Raw genomic sequence first — 27,157 nt, forward strand, 5'->3', positions numbered from 1 at the left:
ATTATCAATATTTAACAAATGGCTGAAATAACAATAATTTAGGGGTTCGTCGGAAGGTTAAGATTCCTTTTTGGCAGACCACTAAAACGCCGTTTAATATACATTTTAATGTAAATGTACGCCGTTTTAATGTACATAGATTAAGTTGTAATTATACAGCAATTACGTATTTTCTCTGAACCATATATCTTTCAATAACATAATCTTTAGATGCTTATTATGACAATCGATGATCATCAGTTTAGTAAAGAAGTATATTTAGATTAAACATTTTTAACATTTTAGATTTATAATTATAATATCATTCATTCAATAAGTTGGCACAATTAAATAATAAAGAGGAATAGTAAAATGTCTATTTGTGGAACGTTAAAAACATATGTTTGCGGTAACTTAATTTATATAAGATTATAAGACAATCTCTTAACAAAAAATATAACCTTCACTATTTGCAACATACGATCAAGAATGAACCAAATCTTAAAATTGCACAGTATATATTTTGTTATCATTAACAAATTATAACTTTCGATATATAATTTCGGTGGAATTTTCAATAAAGCCCTAGCTGAAAACATAATTAAACCAGAACTGTGTCATAAGCATTCTAAGCATAATTACACAGTTTCATTGGAAAAGTTTAAACGGTTAAATAATATGTCAGCGTACACATTCGATGCCGGCAGAATTATGCAAATCTTCAGTAATATTGTAATCGCCACATAATTTATTCAGTCAATATTGCAGAATGTTTCATAAACATATCTTGCAGAATTCAGAAAATTCCCATCATCGTCGTATAACCATACAAGCGCCACTGACTCATCCATTGATGGAGTTTCGAGTAATATATATGTTTAACGACTTCTACGAAACTATACGTGTACTTTGAGACTCGTGAGAAAAGCCATACGCTATAAATAACTTTAGCGCTTAATACATTTTATTTTTTGTTTTCATTCTTAGCATGCAGGAAATAACTAAATATGACTCATGCACTATACCCAATAATATATAATTACACGCCATTTTTTTTGCAAACCAGTTTTTATAAGTCATCTCATGAATGTAGAGTTATATTTATTATATATCAATCTATTTTTTATATTCGTTCCGTATATGGTATAATTAAATATATATTACCGTAAGGATGTATATTAGAAAGACGACTACGTATTGTAAAAGTAATAATTATAGAAAAAGTTAAAATATTTAGTTATATATTAATAAGAACGCTTTTAATAAGTTAAAATACTTTCGGGTAAATATAGCAATAAATAATTACATATTCAAGCTTATCAGGTGGCTTAAAAATATTTTGAATACGTCATCATAAATCGAACAAAAATGTTTTCCTATACTCATATTATATATTGGCTAAAATGGCCTTATTAATCCCTACATCCCGCCAACTGCGAGGTTCGTTTATAAATCTGTTTTTCTACGTATAAACTACTGCTAAAAACCATCAACAACTTGTTTATGTGTAAAGAAACGATTTTATGAACTTGCAAAGTATTCTGAAATAGTGTCGTTTGATTGAAAATAATAAAGAAACAAATCGATTTGATAGGATTAATTTTATGAACAATGTCTAAAAGTATCCAGAATGGTTCTTGGAGAAATAGGAACCTAAATATTAGTTTTTCGGAAACTGCGAGCGTTAAGGCGGCCACACACGTTACGGTAAACCTGCGCAGGTTTACCGGAGACCGGGCAAACCCTCAGACGCTCCGCAAAATTCGTCTTTTTTTCAGCGAACGTGACTTGAATGTCTCGCGTCGACGCTTACGACAGAACTGAGAGCATGTCAGAACCTGTACAGGTCGTCATGTTCGCTGAAAAAAAGACAAATTTTGCGGAGCGTCTGTGGGCTTGTCCGGTCTCCTGTCAACCTGCGCAGGTCTACCGTAACGTGTGTGGCCGCTTTTACGTTACAAATTCTATGTATATTGTTTTTTTATTTGTGACTATTTAAATATCTGTATTAAAAGTATTTTTAATTTCAGATTAACATCATCACAAATAGTTTTTATTACAATTGTGCAATAAAGTAGCTAATACATTTTAACCAAAAATATAAAATAGATTAAAAAAACTGATAAAATGTATAGATTAAATTTCACCCAAAATTATTGAGTGAGTAATTCAAATAAATGGTCGGTAATTTTAATAATTATAATTATCAAATTAATAAATAATATAAGATACATGATTTAATCAATGTAACATATATTCCAGAAAATCTAGAAAACGTTACTTTTGTTTGATTATCATCATCACAAATCAGGTTTTCCTAAATTTTCATAATCTCATGGACGAATATCGTGAAAAATAATTAAAAATAAAATCAAGTTAGTTCAAGCATAGTGACTTCCATTTGTTATTAACTGTAATAATAGTTTATAGTCAGTAAAATGCAGAGTCACTGATTTATAGATTTTGATTTAAGTCTGGTATCTCACTACTAGTTGTTGATTGTGTTTACCCCGTTGTACACTATTGTGCTAATAACTGTCATGTTAAGTTTTTTTTAATTTTATATTCGTCATAGTTGAAAAGTGGAATTAATTTAACGATAGCTTTTTGAGTATATTAATAAAACGTATAAAGGTATTATAAAAATATCCTTTACCAAGATTGAAAAACAATCGAATAATATGAGGACGACTATTTAAATTAGCTTTTTCTAATATTCTTGCACAATTGTAAATATTTTTCCATTAAAACAAAGAGGAGGAAATAATATCTGTGAAATTTAATATTATAGTGTATGTGATATTTGTCGAAAACAATTATTATAGGTCCGATATTACTGTTCAAGTTTCATTATTAAAACATTTTTGTATTAAAAATAATCATAATAGCAATAATTTAATATAATATAAAAATATTCAATATTTAAAAGTAATGAAAGATTTAATACCCCTGCCGTCTTCTGAATTAATGTATATAATACCCCAGCACTTGTATAAATGAATAGGGTTGGAAAACTCTGTTTATATGTTGTATTTGATTGTAAATATTTTTTATCGATTCGTTGCTCACTTCGCACCGGTCGGCGCAAGAGAACTGTCACATTACCGGTAGGTGATTTGTTGTGTTGTGTTGTCATTATAAACTTGCATTATAATCCAATTATATTGTTTATAATCTAATCACAGTGTTAATTGTGTTATTTTATTATGATAAGCGCAAATATAACGTCGGTTTCGGTAATTCGTTGCATCATTATATCGTAATGAACATAACCTAAAATTTGACAATCGAGCAACAAAAACGCAATGTGTTGTCATAAGCAAAAAATAGCGGCCATTGATTTTGATTAATTTTTTATAATTTGTAAAACTCATTATTATCTTATGATAAATGTATTAATTTGACGCATATATGCGTAGCGTCATTATCTCGATACGTATAGCTCTAGACTCAGAACTTGTCCGATTGCGTGTGTGTGAGTCACAGGGTGTTTGATGAATGTTTTACATTTTGTTATTAATTTATTTTCTAATATTATTTTCTTGTAGCATTTATTTTTAAATAATAAATTAAACAGATCGTATTTATGTCCGATTTTCAATGGACTGTTTTTTTGTTGCAATTATGTTCAAACCATTTTTTATACCTGGATAGGGATGGTTTATTGACATGGGGCTGGCGGAAGGGATTTTTTTTGTCTTACTTGTCGCATTGTGATAGTTTTACTACACTAATATCAATGGCTCTTCCATGGATCTTTAGAATTTGTAAACTTGGTATGTATATGGTGAATTTAGAATTTTAAATTTTAATAAATTATATTAAATACTTTAGAAATTATGACGATTTTAAAAATTGCAGACAAAATAATCTATCCATCAAAGGAATCTTCTGAACTAGAGTCCGAATCTTTGTTTACACTAAACACTAAATTCATATTATTCATAATATCATTCATGGCAATATCGTTGATTTCATATTTTTTTTCATTTTTTATTGCATTTCGGCAGACATTACTCCATTCGTTGGCAGTTATGATATTTATTTTTTCTTCCACCAGTTTTTTTACTGAATCTATTGTCATTTTATCAATAATTACTGATTTGCTAGTATCGTCCATCTTTTTAAAATATGTATATACGTTTAAAGCCATTTCTTTAGTTTGTCCCGATAATGCTCTTCCTTGCCCTAATTTGCTGTATTCCGACATCTCAATACTTGATAAACACCGAGTACTCAACAGATGACAGCTTCGCTCTGTGCCAATTGCCTACTGACTCACACCCATTCTACCTAACACCAACAGGCGCGTATGGTAAGATACATTCCCTTTCGCTCGTTCGCGTGTTAAGGGACGAGAGTGTGTGAGCGATAAAGGGATACGGTCCGAATGCCCTATCTCTCACTCACTCTCGTCACTTAACACGCGAGCGAGCGATAGGGAAAGTATTTCGCCGCTACCGCTTGATCCTAAACCATCCCTATGTTATCGCCGTCCACTAAAAAGTCTTTACGTCAAAAATTATTTTACAGGGTCCAATCAGTGCAGATTAGTATACATATTTACTCACACTATTGCAATAGGACAAGTTCCATGTCTAGAGCTATACATACATACATATGTATATAGCCTACAAATTTACAGTAAAGCAATAAAAGCATGTGCTGTCAACAGTAAAAATTGTCGTTATTTAAATTATTTAATAACGTATTTAAATATACAGTATTGTGCAAACAACTAGAGCTACCTAATTTTAAATTATAACAATACAAAATTAGGTACTGGTCGATATTATACCGGCCACCACCGCGCTTGCACACATACACTGAAGTAATTGGGGGCACGCGTGAAATTTGTGTTAACACTCGAATGACATGTCTTTAAAAAAACTATCAAATGTTTTGACTTATATTGGGACTTATGTTAGAATTATTTTACAGTGGTTTTCAATATGTGGGTCGAATAAGTGTAAAATTAAAATCGTAAAATTTGTTTTTTTATTTCTAGTTTAAAAAAAATATTTACAAAAAACTAAATATTTTGAAAGTCAATACAAATAAAATAAAATAAAAATGCTGGTTTTGCAGATTAGTTACGAAATGTGTTTTGTTATGTTCATGGAGTGTTCTGACCAACGCTCACTCGCTACCGCTCGTTCGCACCTAACCTGTTTAAATTTTAAAACGTATTTATGTAGTAAAACAACTTTTTGCACATGCTAAAATTTAAGCAAGTTATTTACAAACAAGCGACAGCGAGTGAGCGTTGGTCAGAACAGTGAACACCCCATAAATAACTTTTTGCAACGAGTCTACTTTAAAAAAGTATAATTATATATAAATATTTAAAATGTGTAAACAAATGAATTTGACCCATAATAACAGAAAAGTACCAAAAAATTTCCTAATTAATTATTTTTTTAAACTAAATTTTAGTACTTTTTATTATCACGGTGCCATGCTCAATTTTTAGAAACGCGAAACGTCCATTTGCTGTTCAAACCCAAACCTAACCAAAACAAATTAACCATTATACCGTTATTATATTATTTTATTTTAAAGCAGTTTTCTGTCACCAAAACCACTCACAATAATAATGTTTATCTATATAAAGGATGAACTTTTTAAAATAAAACACTCAAATTTAAGAATATCTTTAGATTTTTTTATTAATTGAACATTTGATATATTTCATTAATTATGAAAATTAATATCAATTAAATGGCGGCCTCTGGACCTTTTGCAGCAGCATATCCTTTCGATGTAATTTTCAATGACTTTTTCGTACATTTCGGGCGGTATCTCAGCTATAACTTGCCAGATGTTAGTATTTAGGTGCTCCAACTTTCTGGGATTGTCGGCGTAGAAAACTGCGTTAAATCACATGATCTTGGTGGCTAGTTGAAGGCACCAAAATGTGAAATAATCCGAACTGGGAACTTTTCACGCAAAACGTCCAAAGTTCCGATGTGTGGCAAGGTGCACTGTTTTGTTGGAATCACGAGTCTTCCACATCAATATCTCTGATTTCGTGCCAAAAATAATTAATTGTCATGCGCCTATAGCGCCCGCCAATGATTGTTACAGTCTAACCTTCATCGTTTTCAAAAAAGTAAGCTCCGATGACGCCGTCTGACCACAATGCGCACCAAACTTTTTGGGTATGCAATGGTCTTTCGTGAATCACGTGAAGATTCTTTGGCCACACTTTTACTTACAGCAGCAATATTCTCAGCTGTTAGTAGGACGGTGAAATTGATTACTGAGTGAACTACACAGTTCGAACATACATGTTATTTCTGTAGAACAATTGAACAGTTTTAAGCAGTGGCTAAGCAATCCATTTTGTAAATGCGTTGTTGCAAATTAATATTTGTCACTTTGAACACGCGTGATTATTGACAGCTGCCTGATTTAGTGCTGCCAACATAGAAAACTCTAAATGGATCATTCTGTATATATGCACATTCATAAGACGTGCATATGTACACCATAAATATCATTATTTTAATCAGGTTTATCCCAACATTTTATGATTGTTTTAAAGAGCTAGCCTAATGCGCCACCTTGTTTTATAACTATATTAATAATTATTAAATTAAAGTGCTTAATACATTTCTTGTAGCATATTTTATTTATGTTTTTGCCTTTTCAATAGGTAGATAGTTAAATGTCATTAATTTGTAGTAATATGTTTGTCTTTCCCTATCCCTTTTTATATAATGAATGAGAAAAATATCAACGTTTATAAGATTACCAATTATAACGCTTTATAACGAAGGCATGTATGGTAATTTAAGAATCAATATGATAGTATTTTAGTTTAAAATAAGAAAAGTAGCGAGATGTCTAATATAGTTTATTATGATGCAGATAAATACTTAACAATTTAATGCTTATGAAACAGAAACGAATCTTTGCCAGGGTTAGCTTAAGACTTCCCCTCTACACTATCTACTAAAATGGAGTTTAAAAAGTGCATTGCTTCTACAAAAACGTCTGATTCACGCAAAAAAAAATATTAAAATTAAGTGCAGGAGACTGGCAGCTTTTTTTATGAAGCAATGGAAAACTTTTATTTTCGGCAATATAAGAATACAAATTTAAGGACGAGGTAAGCAAAATGCTTACAAGAAGATTTAATATAGCCAACAATTGCTCAAGTTTGGAAGTTGTTTTCGCCAAAAATTATTCTAGATGCAAAAATATGTTTATAATGAGAAAACTATCAACGAATACAATTTGACAATATTGTAATAATCATTCAAAAATTGCAAACATAAAATTTTAAAATATGTAGAGGAACTTTACTGAGTAAATGAGAATGCTTACAAACATATTTACAGCTAACAATTAAACATGGTGGGGAGTACATTCATGTTTGATTGTATTTTTTGGTAAAAAATAATTAAAGAAAAGCATTTATTTTTTGATGAGAAAACTATCAATAAGGGATAAAAATATGGCCTAAATCAATGACAAATTGCAAAAACCGAATTTTAAAATATGCAGTTCGACAATTAAAACTTCGGAAAGAAATCTTTTTCAAAGATAGTTCAATACATTTGCTCTACGCAATCGACCAATATGGAGTATTAGTAATAGTAGCGTATGATTTACGGAAAAATATAGATATTGCACTGCATAATTCTTGATACCGCGTTTTTAGAGCGATGACATTTTTGGCAAAAAAAAAAAGAAAAAAAGGTGAACGCTTATAAGAAGATTGTTTATTGTCAATAAATATTTATGGTGTAGGGTATGTTCGAGTTTATGGGTGTTTTTCTAGAAAATTGGACGCAAAAGTAAACCTCGTTTCGACCCTAATTTTCATTTACAACAACATTACAGTGCTAAATGTTAAGCAAAGATATTTGACACATTTAAAAGTCAAAAACCAAATGAAAAAAAAATTACCACTACAAATTGAAGAATGGCTTCAAATTTATGGGCTACAATCCAAAAAGTTTTGAGAGTGTGCGTAGTTTAGCTTAATAAAATATGTGTAAACAAATACAGAATAAATCATGTTTGTATTTATTACTTTTAAAGCATACTTGCGTTAGGTGGCCCCAGTCTTTTGCACAGTAGAGTACATATAGTTTTAGTTTTAACATTGTTAAAACTCACCTAATGTCTGTGATTGTACCGGTCGTACAATAAATTGCGCCGGCGCCTTTCTTCTTGTGTTTTTCTTGCACACAGTCTTGCGTAATGGCATAACGAGAAAATGCACTGATTTTTTTAGCACAAAATTTTATTTTATTATACTCTGGTGATTTAGTCAAAGGTGATTGAGTCACAGGCTGAGCGTGCAGTCGGCTCCCGACCGGCGCGTGGGACGATCCAGAAAAAAATCGAACTCCATCTCTTGCCACAGGAGAGACGGAGAGTTTTCGAATGTCGGAGCGCACACAAACCGCTCTGCGAGTGGTCCTCGATTTGTGTGTACGATTTCGACTGTATTGGTGGTTGGTGTACAGGATGCAGTTCGTTAAGTGTAGGAACACGTCGGTGAACGTACGGCGGCGGAACGAAAAAAACGCTCAAGATTTCAGCCTCGCAGGACCTTGGAGATGCGAAATACCCGTCAAGGTCCCCAAATTCAGACTTGTGGTCGAACGGTAAACGACACAGCGTCGGATTCGCTCGAGCGCCGACTCCTCGTGACTGACCTTGTGCACATGTCTACCGTGCAAAATCCTCAGGAAGCAGAAACTACTAACGAGCCCCGCTCGGTCCACCGCCCGATTTGAGACACCCAGAGCACCAAGAACGACTCCGGTGATGGTTATTTTCGGAGTAACCGTGTCCCAAATGTGCCGACAGACGGCGGGGCGTCAGTACCGGACAAAAACGCGTCTCGCTCTCCTTTGGTACACACTCGGATTATCCCGCTGACCCGTAAGGTCTGATTTGCAACGCACGTGACTCTCAATCGGTGAGGCCGGCTATGTTATTTATACCTTGATTGTTGACAATTTCGACGGAATTGATGTGCGGAGCGAGATCAAGACTGCTTGATGCAGGGCGCACGCAAGAAAAGAGAAAAGTAGAAGAGCATCAGAAAGACAAGGACATAGTTAAGGTAATCTTGGTTAAAATTGCAACCTGCAAAGAAGTCAATCTCAGTAAGCCATAAACAGAGCAATTGACGCAACGACATAAACATGAATCAATCATATTTCAGAACTTATTAAAAAAGGCTGGTCACGTAGCAGCTAATAAAAGCTTCTTAGAGAAAAGTTGCCAGACCCAAAATCAATCAATCATATTTAAGAGCCGAGTAAAATAGGCTGGCACGTACCAGCCAAAAAAAAGCTTCTTGGTGAGAAGTTGGTAGACCTAAAGTGAGATCGGTGATAATTATAAATACATAAAAACTCAACGTAGAGATACGTATATATTTATGTGGTGTCAAAAAAATGAAATGGATATGACTTAGTGCAAATAAAAAATACAATAAAAATAAATTAAAAATGTATCCCTAGTTTGGAACATCGCATGGCATATCCCGCCAGAAATGACAAGCCCATTAACCAATTTGTTTGGGTACCATTCACAAGTTGCTCACTCGCATAAGATTCGTATAATTCGATTACGGTTTACTGTCTCCTTGTGTACATAGTGTGTGGAGCTCGGGCAAAACAAACGCCTTAAAATATTATACTGTGTGTGTTTGTGTATCATTTTTAATATACTATAGTGAAAATGTGATGTTAACATGTTAACTTACATAAATAAATTTAGACAATTGCAAACAAAAACACAAGAGTAATTTTGTAATGTCTTCACTTCAATGGTAAGTAAAAGCACTTGAACACTATTAACTTGAATAGAAATAGACAAGAATATTTTTATCAAGAGTGAGCACAAGAAAACTTCTAATGCTCTTCTCATATTTTTCGGTAAAAGCAATTACCATCCTACTTAATTATTTTGCATATTCATGGAAAAAAAACAACAAATTATTATATACTACAAAAAGTCTATAGGGACAAATTCATAGCAATAACATGTTAATTAAGCCTTATTGAAAACTGCAGTTATGCAGCACACGAAACTTGTCTGATGGATATTATAAGTCATTATCGATTTATTCATATCGTTAATGATCTTTTAAACCTCCACTATTAAATTTGAATGTTAAGTTTCATTATATTATGCCGCATATCTTAGCTATAAATCACCAAAAATAAAATTTCATAACAAAACTGCTACAGCTAGTAATACATATGTGCATATCGACACATTTAAAAAAAAGTATATCAAAAATTTAGTTTATGCAAACCACCACAAAATAATAGCAAACTTTAAAGAAAGTTGATGAAGAAAGCATTTCAGTTTATATTGTAAATAAATTCTTCATATAAGAATTTGTTATATTTAGACGATCAAAGAACAAAGCTTTGGTATCAAAAATTGTAAAAATTTAGTTCAACTAGATACAAAAAATTGTAAGTCATACGTCCAAAAGGAGCACTGTGACTTTATGAAATCAAATGCCAAAAAATAGTTGTTAGAATAATATTTTCCAAGTTGTATGTTAAAATTTAAATTATTGAAATACACATTTAAGTCATATGTATATATATATATATATGATATACTTTACAAGCCACTCTCAAAATCTCATGTCGTCCCATGAGATTGTACAGAGTCCGAAAAACTTGTGTAAACTACGAAATAATATTATAAATATAATATTATATAATATAAACAAATTTCTGAAACGATACCTTATCGCCAAATTGATAATGCAATTCCATAATCAAACTGATGGCGTTTTAATTTGCCGACTATAATCAATTATGTCAACATTAAGGTTTTATTTATAGTGCTTATTGTCGTTTAACGACTTTATATATCAAAATATATTTTCCTTTGACATGAACTTCATGACACTTTGCTATATTTAGAATGATAATTGCAACTGTCGCCCTAGGCTTGAACGACGATGGTTTGCAATATTTTATTTTTGGAACCAAAACTGGTATAATTTCGAAAAGGTATTATAAAATTAATGAAAATGTTTAATTTATTATATAGCTAATTACTCTAATACAATCATGACTTTTGTCATGTATGTGTCCATATTAGACTAAAAATTGAGCTTTGAACTTCCCATTTCTTAAGTGAAACTTAATCTTTAAGTTTTGCACACAACAATGCAAACAAATCTAAGTTTTGAGAAAGTGTTCAATTGCTTTTGATTCGCCATTTTATACCTTTAGTTTCTGTGCATGTCAATCTTATTATTATATTGTAACAATAATGATGTATGTTATCATTCTTATTATAATAATTGATTCAACGAAATTCAAAGTGTTCAATTGGCGAAACAGTAACACTACACATTCGCATTTGTATATTGAATGAATCGACATATCATTGGAAGTTCTCATATTACAACTTATAAGTGTTTACATACACTCAATCTGGCTAAATCAATTCCAGATTTAACAAATATTTTATGACATTTGACACAAAACGAAAAAAAGCACAGATTAAAAAATATATATTGAAAAAAGAATTTGGCGACGAAGTATTAATTGATGCAGAGCTTTCAGTAAAGAACAAAATCATACTTCTAAAAGACCTAAATAAAAAGTTTAGATTTCTGCCTGACTTGAAACTCATCTCTCTAAAATAGATGAAAATTAACTACGTCAAAATTGCACAAATTTTGTGAGTCCTACGATATGGACGTCGACTGAAATGTTGCTTACTACTTGTAAAGAAGTATTATTTGCTTAGTGTATAAACAATATTATATTAGCTAAATAAATTAATAAAATAAAATTTAAATAAAAATTCAAAGAAATGGATCGGGAGAATATAGTTTCAAAAGCAAAATTATTGAAAAATTAATATGAAATTGAATAAAAATTAATACTTCTGAAGCGAGTTTAGAATTTTGATTTTAAACTAAGCACGAAACCGATAGAATTATTTAAAGAAATTATCGATAATGGATTCCTAAGCATATTATATAATGTAGCAATCATGCTTCGCATGAGTGTGAGTGTGGCTAAACAAGAAAGATCATTCAGTGTTCTGAAAAATATAAAAAACTTTCTACGATGGATAATGGGTCAAGAGCGACTAAATGGAATGGCGACGCTATACAAAAATAACCAGATAGTTTGTATTTTAGTTTTCTGAAATAGTAAGCGATTTTATAATACTAAAGCGCAAAAAGTTCCTTTTCAGTATTTTTTTTATAATTAAATAAATATATTAAAGGGCCGCAAAGTACCATTTGATTCTTTAACCTTTCCCATCTAAAACGAAGCCATTTTGTGCAAATTTTCTCAGTCGTTCCTCTGACCTAATCGATTCGCTCGCCACTGACCCTGGTTAACGGTAAAGGGCCTTTGCAATCAAGATCGAGGCATGAGCATGAGTCGAAGCGACCTCCCAAGCACCGGCTGCCGCCTCGACTAGTCAATTACCGACCCAAGAGCTAGAAGAGAGGAAAACGGCCGCAGATCTGAGAATGCGACCATCGAGGGTATTTCGATTTGTGCAACGCGCGACCGCTAAAGACAAGAAAGCCCTCGGCAAAGAGAGGGGAATCGAGGCGAGTCGCCATTGGACGGCTAGGTGGCGTGGCAGAGGAATGCACGTGACGTCACGTGTACAGTGAAAGCACCTTGCCAGATCAACGTCACACGGAGCGCGTCAAGAAAAACAGCACAGGGCGGTCAGCAACGTTCAATTTTCCAACGGGTTCCGCGCTTCAGAGATAAAAAAAGTGAATAACTTTCAACGGAAAAGGGCAATCTTGGTCTTTCAACTTTGTGAATGAGAAGTAATGAGTCCAACAAAGACTTGCATCTGGGTTGGTCCCACTCGGTTATTTACTTTATACTGTAGATACCAAACTTTTTATGAAAAATTATTAGTTATATGTTCTAACCATTAAACGCTAAATTAATTTAAAATAAATTTACCATATAAGGCACTGAGAATATAAAGGGCCAACTCAACAAATGCGTGTTTCGAAATAATCAACTTCAAATATTGTTAAATGTTGGAGATTAAAGACTAAATAAATGCATGGGTCAAGTCACCGTCATCAGCAATATTGGATTATTAAGTAGTGGTGCAGGCCCGTGCGAAGTGAAAGTTGCGCCCGAGGCAAAACCTTAATCTGGCGCCCCCAACCCAGAAATAGTATGAACTGATAAAAAAAAATTATGTATTTTATTTTTTTTAATGGTGGCACTACAAGCCGTTATGGCTCTTAGCCTACTTAAATACCAAGGCATTCAAGTTATCCTGGGAGTGGAATCTGCGTAGAGGGTTTCCCATTGGAAGGAAATATATATATATATATATATATATATATATATATATATATATATATATATATATATATATATATGTGTGTGTGTGTAAAGGAATAGAGACTCTTGTACACAATTGCTATAACAGTTAGTTATAACAGTGAATACCCCATGATTCGTTGCAAAAAAATATCCATGGGGTGCTCACTGTTTCGAGCAACAGTCGCTGTGAACAACTTGTTATAGTTAATAATTATTTTAGTTCATTAAATAACTATGTATTTGCTAATCTCTTGGTATCAGTTACATGATTAGATATAGTATAAGTACATGGATCACTATTTTTGCCGGCAATACACTTAACAAGAGCAAAAAAATTGGACCCTTTAATAATCGTGACGTTTCGCAACTGTCAAAAATGATATTTGACTTAGTGCATGCATTCGGCAGATAATTTACCAAATTCATGAATTAAGCAATGGGTTTGCGCTTCCAATAGGAGAGCGCAAAAAAGCGTTTTTGCACCCTCCTATTGACCAAAATTCGATTTGAATACACTTTGACCAAACCAACAGAAGTCCATAATAATATCGTTAAGGATATGTTTAAAACATCCAAGTGCAGACAAACTATGGAGCAATAGTCCTGTCTGTACTTCTTCTGCTTATTTTTTCCCCTAAAATATGAGTTGGCTAAGTTTGAATTTTAGACTTGAACTAATGAAAGTTATAAAACTATAATTATTTTTAGAACTTTCATTAGGTTAGGGTTGGGTTTGAAGAGGTTTGAACAATTTAACAGGGTTTGGACGTTTCGCAACTGTCAAATTTCGTTTCATAGAGCATCATATAATTTCACTAGCGATCAGATAAATTATATTTTCGCTGGTGAAAGTGTATTTGGACTTCACTAGTGAAAGTATAACTTCACTGAAAAATACATATTCACTGTAATATTTATTAAATAATTATATGTAAATGTATAAATTACTATAATACATATGGAAAAGTTGAAATCATATAATTGTACTAGAAACGGCCAGATAAATTATATTTCTACTTGTAAAAATAGATATCTACCAGTGAAAATGTATTTTGATATGATTTCATTGAAATGACATATTTAAAATATTATTTTCGGGATAGATTTGAGACTATTTTTTTCAATTTTCTTTGCGAGATAACCCAAGAATGTCTAGTTTAGAATTTAAAACGTTACTTCAGCTTTTTATAAAAGAGGGGCAAAAGCTAGCCAGTCAGTGATATTTTTTTTAGTATATCGATTTAATTTGTATTTCATTAAAAGATATGTATTATTCTGACCAAATTCAAGAGGGGGCAAATGCCTTCACCTGCCCCTCCCCCCCCCTTTCCACATCACCTTAAATGACGTCCCTATCCTGCAATCATAGATGTCATAGGAAAGGTAAAAAATGGACAACAGCAACAGTCTGTTCTTCGTTAGTTTTCAGGAACTACATGAAACAATTATATAAAAATCAAGATGCTTATAAACAAGGGATTCATTCATTTATTTTTAATCGTTGGCAAAAGACCTTTACTGTACAAAGACATATTTTTATTATTAAAATTATATTTTTTAAATATGTAGCATTTATATCTTACTAAAAAAACGACCACTTCATATAAAACAACCAAATATTATACAATGCTATTATGTTTCATGTATATGTAGAAATAATGTGCATTTTCATTTAAATTTGTTAAATTTTGTAATGATATATAGTATATCCCAAATATTATATTTAACCCAAGTTTAAAATTAACAACAGTTTCTTGTTAAAGATAGATTTGATTCAATTGTTTTTTAAGCATTTTATTATTTTGTCAGTTCTCGTGTCTTCAAATATTATTAAATAAATTAGTTATTTGTGAAAATTTTCATAAGTTGTCAACATAGTTTATGTAAGTTCAATTATTCTTACTTTTACGATTTACTATAATTGTTATAAAACAAAATTTAATTATAGCTATTATAAACTATAAAATATATACTATTTATGTGTGTATTTGAATTGCAGAATTTTAGCCTAGCTTATATAACGTAAACGTTTTCTTACATCATTCATTAAAAGTTTCGATTGGCTTTCTATGTCAGTTAAACTATGCAGAATCATGCTTCAAGCTTTTGTGTTAAATGTAAATGTCTACATTCCGTTCTCTTTAATATTCTAGTATCTAGTACATTATATTATATGTTCAACTTAGGCATATGTTTATTTTGAACTAGTTTAATATTATAAAACTAAATAGACTATGACGTCAAAATTTCAGTTTTTATATAATTAATTAACCATTTTTTGTACACTTTCGCTTCCTTCAACATACCCTTGCCAGTCGAGCGACTTTAACTTGTTTTTATGCGCACATCGGTTAAAACGTTGCGTCAGCTTTTATTTATTGGGTCACAGTTAAAGAATTAATGCGTCTAGGAAGGCGAATTGCGTCAGATTCTCACCTGACCCTAGAAAAACGATACAAAACATCGATAATCGCCGTTATCTACCCTATTTTGCACCGATAAATTGGCGTCAATCATTTCCAACGTTTAATGTAGTGTGACACAACCTCGAGTATCTAAAAGATTGGTATTGTACAAACCTTGGCATGGTTAAATTTTCATCGAGGAAGATTACTGCATAACCTAACGTCTTTCATGTTTAATGGTTAACTGTTAAGTTTGTCTTTTAAGCTAGATTAGTGATGAAACATATGAGGAGATCATCATTTATGAGCTACTAAAGCACTGATATTGCTCCTATTGTCTGTATGGTTATATGCAGTTATAAGCTCCTACATATTTAATTTATCACATGCAATCAATTGATAATGTAAAACACAAAAAACTCGAAAATGTTTGTACAATACTTAAACAAATCTATGTTAAATTGCTAATTATTTATGATCTTTATTTTTTTCACATCCTATTGAAGCTATTTTTAAATCTATTGTGCTAATATAATATAAAATTGCAAAAATGTAAGGTAACAAATTGTCGCTGATTATAGTTATTTTACAGTTGAAAGTATTATTTTATCTTATAATGTCATCGTTATAATTTTAATTTATAATTGCAATTTTATTCCTCAAAATATATGTAATGTAAAAGTGTACTGTTTAAAATTGTACTTATTTTAACAAACTGCTGGTTTTGTTTAAATTGTTTTTTTTTCAATAATTTGCCCGTGCCTTCGATAGCTCAGTTGGTAGAGCGGTGGACTGTAGAAGTACAAATTGCTGTTATCCATAGGTCGCTGGTTCAAATCCGGCTCGAAGGATTTTTTATTTCTATTTTTTATCTAGGAATATTTCAATTTGGGTAATCATTTTTATTTATTGTACTAATATATAACTTTTATTTATTGTTATTTTTTTAATTTTATTTATTATGTTTTGATTGTTAAAAAGTACATTATTTTATAGTGATTAATTAATTTATTTAATTTTATTTGTTATTATTATTTTTTAAATATAAGGAGTAGATATTACATTTTCGCTGACAAGTCCATCGTTTCCGTAGTGTAGTGGTTATCACGTGTGCTTCACACGCACAAGGTCCCCGGTTCGATCCCGGGCGGAAACATATATTTTGTTTATTTCTTATTTATAAGATAATAGTTTACTTAAATCCATTATTTTTGAAAATCATCTCTAGCATACGATTTTTAATATAAACGATTTATATATCACATTCCTAAAAAAAACGCCACCTAGCGAAGAATTCACGTTTCTTATCGACTTCTTACATAAAATGGTTTAGGACCTGGATAAATTTTTATATTAACTTTTCGGAAGTGACTTTCTTTTCATTTGCCAATACAATTATTATATGAATTAAATAATTTATTAACTATTATACGATATTAGATAATATCTATCTTTAGCTCTCGATCTTAGTAGGAAGTCACAAAGTAATGGCGTTGAATTGTATTTAAGGAACAGAAAACAGTCAACCAACGCCAATTTTGTCATGTAGTCAACAGATCGTCATTAAAAGTGATGATTTGTTACATTGCCAAGCGATTCAGGAATTGTTCATAGTTAACATCAACAATAGTCGGCAACATCAAGTCCGCTTTTTTAATTTACGCATTGAAAACGTTAAGGGCCGAGTGGTGAAAGTATTAAATTTCTTCACTTATGTTCACACTCAGTGTATAGTTGTAGATTTTTTTTGGTTGGTATTGATTTTTTTTATCTTTTATTAAATCAATGCAGATAATGATTATTTTAGGTATATTTAAAGCAATTTATTATGGTAATATTTTTTGGGTTTCGAAGTTTCTGCAACCCATTGTTGACAAAAATCACACATCAATGAGTCTTTTCAGCAGCACACACACACAATGAGTCTTTTCAGCAGCAGGAATAATTAAAATTAAACTTTGTATTTTAAGTTTAAAACATTTAATGTTGCATTATGTACGTACATATGTATACAGCTGTATATTCAAACTGTATTTTCACGAATATTTCAATATTTTATCGTTTATTATTCAATATTCGAATAATTAAGAATAATGACTATTTTGAAACTCCAATGTGCATGTAAATATGTGTGTAAATTAGTGATTTATAATTGGAAAAATAATGCTGTTATTAAAAAAAATATTATAATATTAGTCAAAGTGCTGAAAGTAATGTACTGGACACAAAAAATATTTGGTATAATTGCAAAAATTGAACGAACAAAATATTTATTTACAGAAATAATATTGAAAACCTATTTACTTGATCATCACTCTCATGCGAAACAAAAATCCAGATGAGTGGATTAATACTCTATTTTGTCGACAGAATATTTATTTTTATTACTACAGATAATTACCTTTATATTGCAAAAATTGAGTTTACTATGTGAGTGCGAAGGAATACCGAAAATAAGAATATTTTATTCGACATATTTCCATAATAATATGACATGTACACTCGGTGTACATCGCAGTACGGGTCATGTTATTATTGTAGTTTTTCTTTATTGCCGTTAATAGACTATGTTTATAGCGTCTCTGAACTCACTGTCATTATTGTTATTTACTTTTTGGCATTCTGCATAGAACAGGTGTTGAATAGCATGAGCCACAGGGCTCGTTTAATATCATGAATATCAACAAAAAAATCGATACGCGACCTAATAATCCTTACATTTAAAAATAATAGTAATGTATCTACTTTACTTCTCGTCTATATATTTAAAAAATATAGCTCAAAATAAGTTTATTGGTAAACTCGAAATATAATATTTGAAAAAGTAAATTAAGCTCAACTTGAAAATGTGGATTTTAAAATATTTTCTGAATTTTTAAATATTCTATTCACTGTCCTAATAAATATTTTATTAATTAAAGTAATACTTTTATTTTTATTGCCCATGTGCTTAAGAAAACTTCAACTTAAACTAATTTGAAATTCTAATTCAAATTCTAAATAAAAAATTCTAAACGCTTATTTGTTTCTTATTGGAAAATAAGAAACAAATTAGCCTTATCTTTATCAGAATAGTTACATCATTTTTTTTTCTACTCATTATTTGCTTTAAATTATTTATTTTACATTAATTGAATATATCTGAATTCACTTGTAAACATTATTAAAAGAAAAACCGCCAGAAAGGATTTTAAAAAGTGCCTTATCTGTGAATAAAGCTAACTTTTAACATCAGTATAAATCGTTAAAGATACTAGTTATATATTTTATATAAGTCACACAATTTATTTGATTATTTAAAAACATTTGATATTATATTAAATGTTTTTTAACTTAATTTTTCACAAGAAAAGCTTCATATGGCACTAGTGAACAGAACAGAAAGTCATTTCATTTTTCAGTTCTCGTAAATTTGTGCAATTTATCAAGAATTTTATTATATGAAAGAATATTTTAATTCTTTATGTAATTCTTAAAATATTGAAACTGTGCTTTGATTTTATTCAACATATTTATATAGATATTCACATAATAATACAACATGTACACTTGATGTACATCACAGTAAAGAAAAAGTTAATATTGTAGTTTTTGTTTATTATAAAATTAGAACAAACTAATAAACGAAGTGCATAAATAATATTAATCAAGCGTGTCGCAAAAGTTAAGTTTGCTTGTTCAAATAAAAACTTATTATATGTATTTGTAATATTAGCTGCTGTTTAGGGTTTGTCGGTTTTTGTATTACCAGATGAATTTTAAAATCTTTCTGGTTTCTAAATTTGTAAAATATTATTTAATAGAAAAGTTACAAACAATATAATTTTCTAAACTATTTTTTTTTCATTGTAAAAAATATAATTTTTTCGGTATACTATTAGAATTTGTCGTTTTTTAAAAATCATTTTCCGGATAAATAGATATGTTCAAAAGTATATTTTGACTTGAAATTGATTTATTGTACTAGATTATTGACTGTACTTTGAGAAGCCATGAGCTCAATATTCAAAATTCGTGTTGTTCAAAGTATGTCAAATATTTTATTATATTTTCAGAATACATAAGACCTAAATTATTGTATGGATACAGATTCTGATAATAAATAGTTCTCTGATATTATATATAGTAATGGTAAAAAAATCTTTTCATAGAGAATCACATGTACAAAAAAGTTTTTATTAAGTTTTTGCATATTTTAAATGCGGTGGGTTGCAAAGTTGTATGTTGATAACTAGATGGCAGCGTATGGTCTGTATCCGATTTAAGAAGAACTTAATAAATGCAAGAAAAATGTTTCAAAAGTGGTTTATGATAATCAATGGATTCAGTTAGTACTTACGACTTATATGTATTTAAGAATGGCTTATATATCTTCAAAGTTATAATATTTTCACATGAATTACAATTTAACTTTTTTTAAATCATTGCTTATAAAATGTTTTCCAAATAAAATAAAAATATTAATAACTTGATTGTTATAGGATTGGGATGACACGTTTACATATATGTTTTCATGCTTCACATATTATAATAAAATTAATTTCAGTATAACTTACTGTCATTACTGGTGGAAAGCCTGTGTATGCACCAACGGAAAATTCACAAAAAAAAAATTTTTTTAATTAATAATGCACTTTTAATCACTAACTTTAAAGTATAGTATGCAAAAAGTACCGTTTATTAGGTAAGACGGAGGGTGTTATCTCTGGCACAACTCGAGGGTTGAAAGGCCAGATAGACACAAACGGACCGATACATTCCGACGTCTCAATTTATATAGGGGCTAATGATGTGAAACACACACACATACGTAGCGACTAGGGTGTGTCTCTCCTCCCGTGGATTCGTGCGGTAGAAAAAACATACGCCAATTTAATATGTCGTTCTATATAATAATGAACTTTATTATAGCTCAGACAATTTCACGCGACGCAAGAATGTCTGATTAGACATGGAAAAGTCTTTGGGAATCCTTTCATTTGGCGCGATAGTGTAATGGCAGTGTCAATTAGGGTTGTTTGAAAGTCAACATTTGAAAGATTACCACTGTATTGAATGTTTTGTTTAGCCTTGTTAAACTTAATAAATTAAAATCGTTGTTATCGTTTATTTGCCTACGTATTACAACCTTGGATAATATGAAAACACATATCGTACCTCAATCATCATTTGTTGCTACCTACTAGCGTCTTTAATAATAATCATCTTCGAATCATTCATGGACCACAAATAGATATCGATTTATTATGGAAAATAATGATTACAACGTTATTAAACTGAATTAATTAATAAATATTTTATTGGTGTAAATATGCTTTTAAGTTTTAATTGAAATTTTTACTATAATTTTAAGTAATAAGGTATAATATTTATTTTAATGAGTTGTAGGTTCTTTGTTGTTGTCAAATTTTAATCCCAGTATAATACCCTTTATTCAGATATTCGAAAAGTAAAGATAAAAGTTCAGAACTATTTCAAAATCATTATATTTTGCGACTGGTTATTAATTTCTTTATTTTATTTTATTTATTTTCCAACATCATGGACTTCAGTGCATTTGATAAGCTTTGAAACGATTTTCATGCTTCGAAAGTCATAAATGTCTTGAGCCTATTTTGTTCAGCAGCACCCAACGCGCGCGTTTATTGTTTTACGTTTCATAAAACACACTTCTGTCATTCTTATGAAGTTAATTAAAATATTAGTGAATAAAACTGCATTGAAACCTTTCGGAAATTAGGTCCTTTGTAATAGTTAGTAAGTATTTATTTATAAATATATTTATTATTTATATATAAACCTACCTTAAAGTATTGTAGACATTCGTTTGAAGTGTCTATATGATGTCCTTATCACAACTAGAATTTATCTATTGAATATCTTATTAAATTATTTATTTTTGAATGACCTGTGTAGAAAATAAATAACAGTAGAAAATGTATCTTATTTAAAAATTATGCTATTTAAATTAGCATCAATTTTTCTATTCATTTTACTGAAATTTCTCTCAGTTTTAGCTGAATTAACAAAAATAACATTCAAAATTAATTCGTTTATTTCGAAAGTTATTATTTATTTATTTTTAAGTATTTTACTATTTTTTTACAGTTCAATAATAACTGCATTTTTCTAGCTTTAAGTAATAATAAAAATACAATCGATTAAAAAATTCTCTCGAAAATATTAATAATTAAGTATAAAGATGGTAGAAATAATGAGAATGAAACTAAATGTATGGTTATTAATTATATGCTAGATAATAATATAAGACTACTATATTATAGAAATAGTTTATAATACAAAAAAAATAATTAAGGAACATTGTACTTACATAAATAACAAAATAGTAGAAAAATAGATGTATTATTTAGGATGAGAAATATGTATACATACAAAAAAATAGTCTACAATAGTAGTATATTGCCCCACTTCAATTGTACAACAATATTGTAAGGGCGGAATAGCATCTCAGACTAGTAACTCTGAGGTTGCAGGTTCGAGCCCCGGCAGCGGCACTCGAGTTGTTATTTACAAAAATGCGCTATTATTAAAAAAAAACGGCCCCAGCTGCAGTGACATCTATTAGTTATAAATTGTACAGCACATAATAATTTATAATTAATAATATAAATGTCACAAATTCCTAAACTTTCAGTCTGGTGGTTAATACTTACTTGTAGGTATTTATTATGTCCGATTGACTTTGAGATTTGCCCGTTGTAACGCATTTGGCTTACGCCTAAGATTTAATAAAAAAATATATATGTTTAATAAAATAGATTCAGTTTCAATTCTGCTCTATATTTTTTTACAATTGGGTTTTTAATTTTGCCTAAAGTTTAGTTGTATTAAAGTTTATACGATGATTTTCATTGAAAGTGTGGTTTGCCAACGCTGATTTTTCATCATAGCATTTTGTCGCATTTTCGTGTTCTATCTTTCTTTGTGAAATCTTACGATTTGTCTGACCAATGTAAATTTTGTCACAATCGTTACAAGAAATTTGGTATTAATTCTGTGTTTTCCATTCGGTAAAATGGTTAATATATTATTTTAAGATTTAAAAATTATCCTAACACCTTCTTTGAAAAGTACTCGTCCTATATTTTCTAAAATCCCTTGAACTAATTGTTAAATACCATTGAATTTTTCATTTATATCTACTTTTTTATTGGTATTTTTCTTTCTATTACGAAATCTTCCATGAAAAGGTCTGCAATAATTGATGACAAAGGTGATCCAATTTGTTTGTAAAATTGTTACACGTATTAGATCAAACATTAGATCTTCAGAAGAAATGACTTTTTTTCTCGTGGACGTAAAAAAAAATAATGCATATCTGAATAGATATTCATTAACTGTTTCAAAGCGCTGTATTACGCATTACATAAAACGATGCGTTGTGCAGTTTTACAATATTTGAAAATAACAAAGAGTCTGGTTACGCCCCGATTTTTTTATTCGTAATATATACACTTTTTTGGTTACCTCAAAGAATCTTTTTTTGTCAGTCGATGAAAATTGTTCTTAACACAAGTACGTCAAAGTCTGAGGTCACCTCAAATTGTCTATTCATATTCAAATAGTTCTAATTACATATTCATATATTTTTAACGACTCATATTATATTTTTCACCACATATTCGTCACACATATACTATTTTTAACCGCGACGAAAATAACGCAAAGAAGGGCCCATAAATACCATGCTAGTCTATCCACGTTTATTAAGTATATACCAGTATGAATGGATATTGTGGGCGAGACATCATCGCCATGTCTCTTTCACGATAATGGCGACATCCATGCAAAAATGGCTGCCGCAAATTATACGCCGTTGCGGAAACCCGCCTGTGATAATGACACAATCGCTCGGAGAAACATAGTAATTTCTCTCAACAGGACACCGAAGAAATTTTTCTTCTCCTCTATGTCGAGAATGGAATTGCGCGACCTTGACGTGCACGTGTCTGTCGGAAAATTGTCGATTGTCAGGATCCTTGATGCTAATTTTCACCATAAAAATGAATATAAACATCCATTTTGTCTAACAATAGAATCCAATTTCATATTTGTGTCGGTGAGCTATTCCGAAAACGCTGATATTTTGGTATCAGACTAATAGTTCAAGAAGCTACAATCTAATTAATAATATTTCGTTACTTAAATAGTGACGAAAAAGAATAGTGCAACAAAGGTAATCTGAAAGAAATCCGCTTTAATAAAATTCAGCTTTTAATAAACGAAGTTTGTTAGAGTTGTACGATTTATTAAGTACATTTGTCTGAATATCTGGAACCATTGAAATGTATTTTTCTCTAAAGCAATGTGCTTTGTCATTTTTGTTTTCGATACATAAGATTAGTGGTTTAGTGTTGTTACGAATAAATATTTTTATAGTATTTTCTATTAGGGAAATAACAATATTCCTAAATATTTTGTAGGATATGTGTGTTTAATTTTAATTACCATACGTTAAGTTCTGTTAAATTATATATTATAAATTATTATTATTATAAAGATTATTCTTTACAGAAATGGATATCCAAGGTGTTATGGTTTCTTATGCCATTTCAAAAGAAATACTTGCTAAAAATACTCCTCCGATATCCGGATCCGGAATCAAGATCGATGATAACTGGATCTTATGCCATGGAACATTATTCTCGCCCTTAAAAATTCCATTAAACATATTACAATTGACAGATAAACGCAAGATTGCTAATATGTATAAACGTCTTCCAGATGTGCATGTAACTCTAATTGTTAGTAAAATCATTATTACATATAAAACATACAATTGTATTACAGCTAATAAATAATTATTTAAAATAATCTGTTATTTTAGAGTGATTGTAACCATGAAACTGTTTTAAATAGTTTGAGTATAAAAACAGGAAGAGCTGCTTTCATGTGGACTTGTCCTTTACTGTTACAAGTGTTCAAATCATTGTTCAATAATTGGTCATTCGGAAAGTTGGAAACTAACAATGATGATGATAAGATTTATCTATCGTCTTTTATTCTGATATATTTGGGAGGTTGTATATTTAATAATTCAATATATTATAAATCAAAATTGTATGTTTTTTTTAAATAAATTTTAGGTAGCAATGTGAATGACATTATGATAGAAAATTGTCTGTCTAGTCTGTATAAGATTGTATCAAAAATATCTCCAATGAGAGGAGAAGAAATCTGCTTAGAAAGTACTCCGTTTGGTAATGAAGTTTTTCTTAATTCTAAAACTTTTGGAGTCGTCTCTAATACTGTAGGAGAAGATAGTTGTATCGTGCTTTGCGATGCTGCTTCTTCATTGTGCAGTGAAGGTGGACCAGTGTATTTAAAAGAAAAGTATGTACATTTATTTTTGTGTCACGTATCAGTTCTTATTTTAACTATTTTTATGATTAGGAATACATTATTTGGAATCATCGTATCAAGTATATCTTGGTGGCGCGGTGAATGGGTAGGTTTGACTCTAGTGGTTTCTCTAGCTCCAAGTTTATATCGATTAGATTTAATCAAAGATAAGGGATTGCCATATGATCTCATTTGGTCTCCTAAGAATATGTTGATTAATTATATATTAAGTAAGTACCATAAACACGTTTTCTTTAATAATGACGATATAATAATTTAATTTAATTTCAGATGAAATAGATTCCTTAGTGGTTTTAATAAGATGTGGCATATCTTGGGGATCTGGTGTATCTCTAGGAAAGGGTTATATTTTAACGTGTTCTCATATTATTGACGTTAGTATAAAAATATTGTTTTATATTATATTAATTATTCTGTATTGTGATAACGATATGATCATTTTAGGACAAATGTAATGTATTCGTAATATTTAACGGCAGTAAATTTAAAGCAAATGTATTGTTAAAAGCACAGAATGATAAAGCATATGATCTAGCATTGCTTTGTGTTAGTTTTCCAGAAAATAATTCACCTTCATCCGTAAAGTTTATCTCAAACTCAATCATCAAAGGTAATGATATTTATTATTTTTTTCCTTGTGTCACTATCTCAATTAATTATAAAATTGAATTTTATCAATCATGCAGTCGTCAATCAATCTTATTTTAAATTAACTAGAATTAGATTTTAAATATTTAATACATTTTGTGTTACAATTTGGCTTCATAATTGTAATTATACGTTGCTTAGTTTTCAGCAAGTTTGCCTACTCGGCCGAGTAATTTGATACAATTGATTAACTAGAGTTCGTCCAAGCATTCGTGTACTGTAAACTATGCATCACTCCATCTAACAATTTTCACCCAGCTTCGCAGATAGAATCGTTGCTGCCAGTTCACTAAAATGATTGTATTTTTACTTTTAAAAAATATAGTATATTTTAATTTTACTTCATATTTTTAGGTGAAAATGTAATCGCAGTTGGGTTTCCGTATTTTAACGAACATGATATAAAAAATATCAAGCCCACTATAACTAAAGGTCATATCAGTAACACCACTCCATGGATGGTACAATCGTCCTGTTGTGTTCAATCAGGATTTAGCGGTGGAGCTTTAATGAGAGTTACTAAAAGTACTCGAGGATTGTCTTGTGAACTCTTGGGTATTATAGTGTGCAATGTTAGAAACGAAGATAACCTAGCTCAACATCCTTTCGTTAACATGTCCATTCCAATTGTGTTTTTGAAGGATACTCTACTGAAGATTTTAGATAATCGTAAGTTGTGTCATTGTATAATAAATAATAAATTAAATTAATTTTATTTTATTTATAGCTCTAACTCGTATATCATCCACAAATTTCGAAAAGAAAAACAAGGAAGCTGAGTCAATCTGGAGATTTGAGTATCCACGCAAGATGATTACTAACAATTCTTTAAATCTTAAATCTAAATTATAGTTTTTATTTTTATATTTTTTTTGTTAATCTAAAAACATTTAATTTATTCTGTTTTATTTTTATACTTTTGTAATTAAAAAATATCTATTTATTATATATTATACTTTTAATCAAAAAATCGATTTCTTACTGATGATTTACGCAGTGAAAATGGTGTCAAATCAAATGTCGAAAATATAAGACCGATCGCCGTTCCTTAGTTTGATATCCTTCATTATTATATCTATACTCTCTGTCAACGCGATTTTCGTTCGCGTCGTTCCACGATCAATTGTCAATAATGTCTTCCTAATTCCATGTCGACGTAGTCAATACCGACTTTTAAAAAGCATTCGGGGCTTCTGCAACTTCTGTTTCTTTTTTCTCGAATTATTCAAGTGGCCGCCGAAAGCTTATGAGTCACGTATACTGGGGTACCGCAGGAATGTAATTTTAGCCGCCCCTATAGATAAACATATTTTTGGCCGGATAGAAAATTTGGCCAGTTTTTTTTAAATCAGTAAAAATCGAAGTTACACTCATTGTTTTCTATTATTTGTTCGAGTCGAACACATG

General features: G+C 30.3%; 2 protein-coding genes and 2 non-coding genes across 7 annotated transcripts in view; 3 read left to right on the plus strand and 1 right to left on the minus strand.

Annotated features, from left to right (window-relative positions):
• ITP (ion transport peptide) overlaps positions 1 to 20,464 on the minus strand; it is a 47,198-nt gene extending 26,734 nt beyond the window's left edge. Inside the window, exons 1-2 of one of the 3 annotated variants that reach the window (XM_088189133.1) lie at positions 20,393 to 20,464; positions 20,275 to 20,294 (exon numbers count right to left, since the gene is read on the minus strand). In XM_088189133.1, coding sequence (XP_088045259.1) covers positions 20,275 to 20,280 — 6 coding nt within the window. In that variant the 5' untranslated portion in view covers positions 20,281 to 20,294; positions 20,393 to 20,464. Of the gene's footprint in view, positions 1 to 8,109; positions 8,246 to 8,654; positions 8,729 to 20,274; positions 20,295 to 20,392 lie in introns of those variants that run through there. The other 2 variants (XM_088189136.1, XM_088189135.1) reach the window with 2 other exon arrangements.
• Positions 3,053 to 26,698, plus strand: LOC148232943 (peroxisomal leader peptide-processing protease). Of its 2 annotated transcripts, XM_088189127.1 has the most exons (9): positions 3,053 to 3,086; positions 24,254 to 24,483; positions 24,567 to 24,759; positions 24,826 to 25,072; positions 25,133 to 25,311; positions 25,373 to 25,476; positions 25,547 to 25,712; positions 26,105 to 26,419; positions 26,478 to 26,698. In XM_088189127.1, exons 2-9 carry the CDS (start codon positions 24,256 to 24,258, stop codon positions 26,600 to 26,602), a joined length of 1,557 nt encoding a protein of 518 aa, XP_088045253.1. In that variant the 5' UTR covers positions 3,053 to 3,086; positions 24,254 to 24,255; the 3' UTR covers positions 26,603 to 26,698. The 2 variants fall into 2 exon arrangements, with proteins under 2 accessions (XP_088045253.1, XP_088045255.1); XM_088189129.1 differs by lacking the exons at positions 26,105 to 26,419; positions 26,478 to 26,698 and adding an exon at positions 25,892 to 26,056 and having other exon boundaries at positions 3,063 to 3,086.
• Positions 16,480 to 16,569, plus strand: TRNAY-GUA (transfer RNA tyrosine (anticodon GUA)). The gene is given in 2 exon segments: positions 16,480 to 16,516; positions 16,534 to 16,569. It is a non-coding gene; the product is annotated as a tRNA-Tyr (tRNA).
• TRNAV-CAC (transfer RNA valine (anticodon CAC)) lies at positions 16,802 to 16,874 on the plus strand. Its single transcript has one exon. It is a non-coding gene; the product is annotated as a tRNA-Val (tRNA).
• Positions 26,699 to 27,157: the final 459 nt, after the last annotated feature.

Source organism: Plectrocnemia conspersa, unplaced genomic scaffold (assembly GCF_051122295.1).
Source record: "Plectrocnemia conspersa isolate PC_06_02 unplaced genomic scaffold, ASM5112229v1 ptg000008l, whole genome shotgun sequence".
Taxonomy (NCBI): Eukaryota; Metazoa; Arthropoda; class Insecta; order Trichoptera; family Polycentropodidae; genus Plectrocnemia; species Plectrocnemia conspersa.

What these genes read in the sequence shown, in the direction of transcription:
- LOC148232943 (XM_088189127.1), top strand. Translation starts at nt 24,256, where the DNA reads ATGGATATCCAAGGTGTTATGGTTTCTTATGCCATTTCAAAAGAAATA. An exon ending in GTTGATTAATTATATATTAA is followed by an intron (nt 25,312 to 25,372) that starts GTAAGTACCATA and finishes ATTTAATTTCAG; the next exon opens with ATGAAATAGATTCCTTAGTG. An exon ending in ACTGAAGATTTTAGATAATC is followed by an intron (nt 26,420 to 26,477) that starts GTAAGTTGTGTC and finishes TTTTATTTATAG; the next exon opens with CTCTAACTCGTATATCATCC.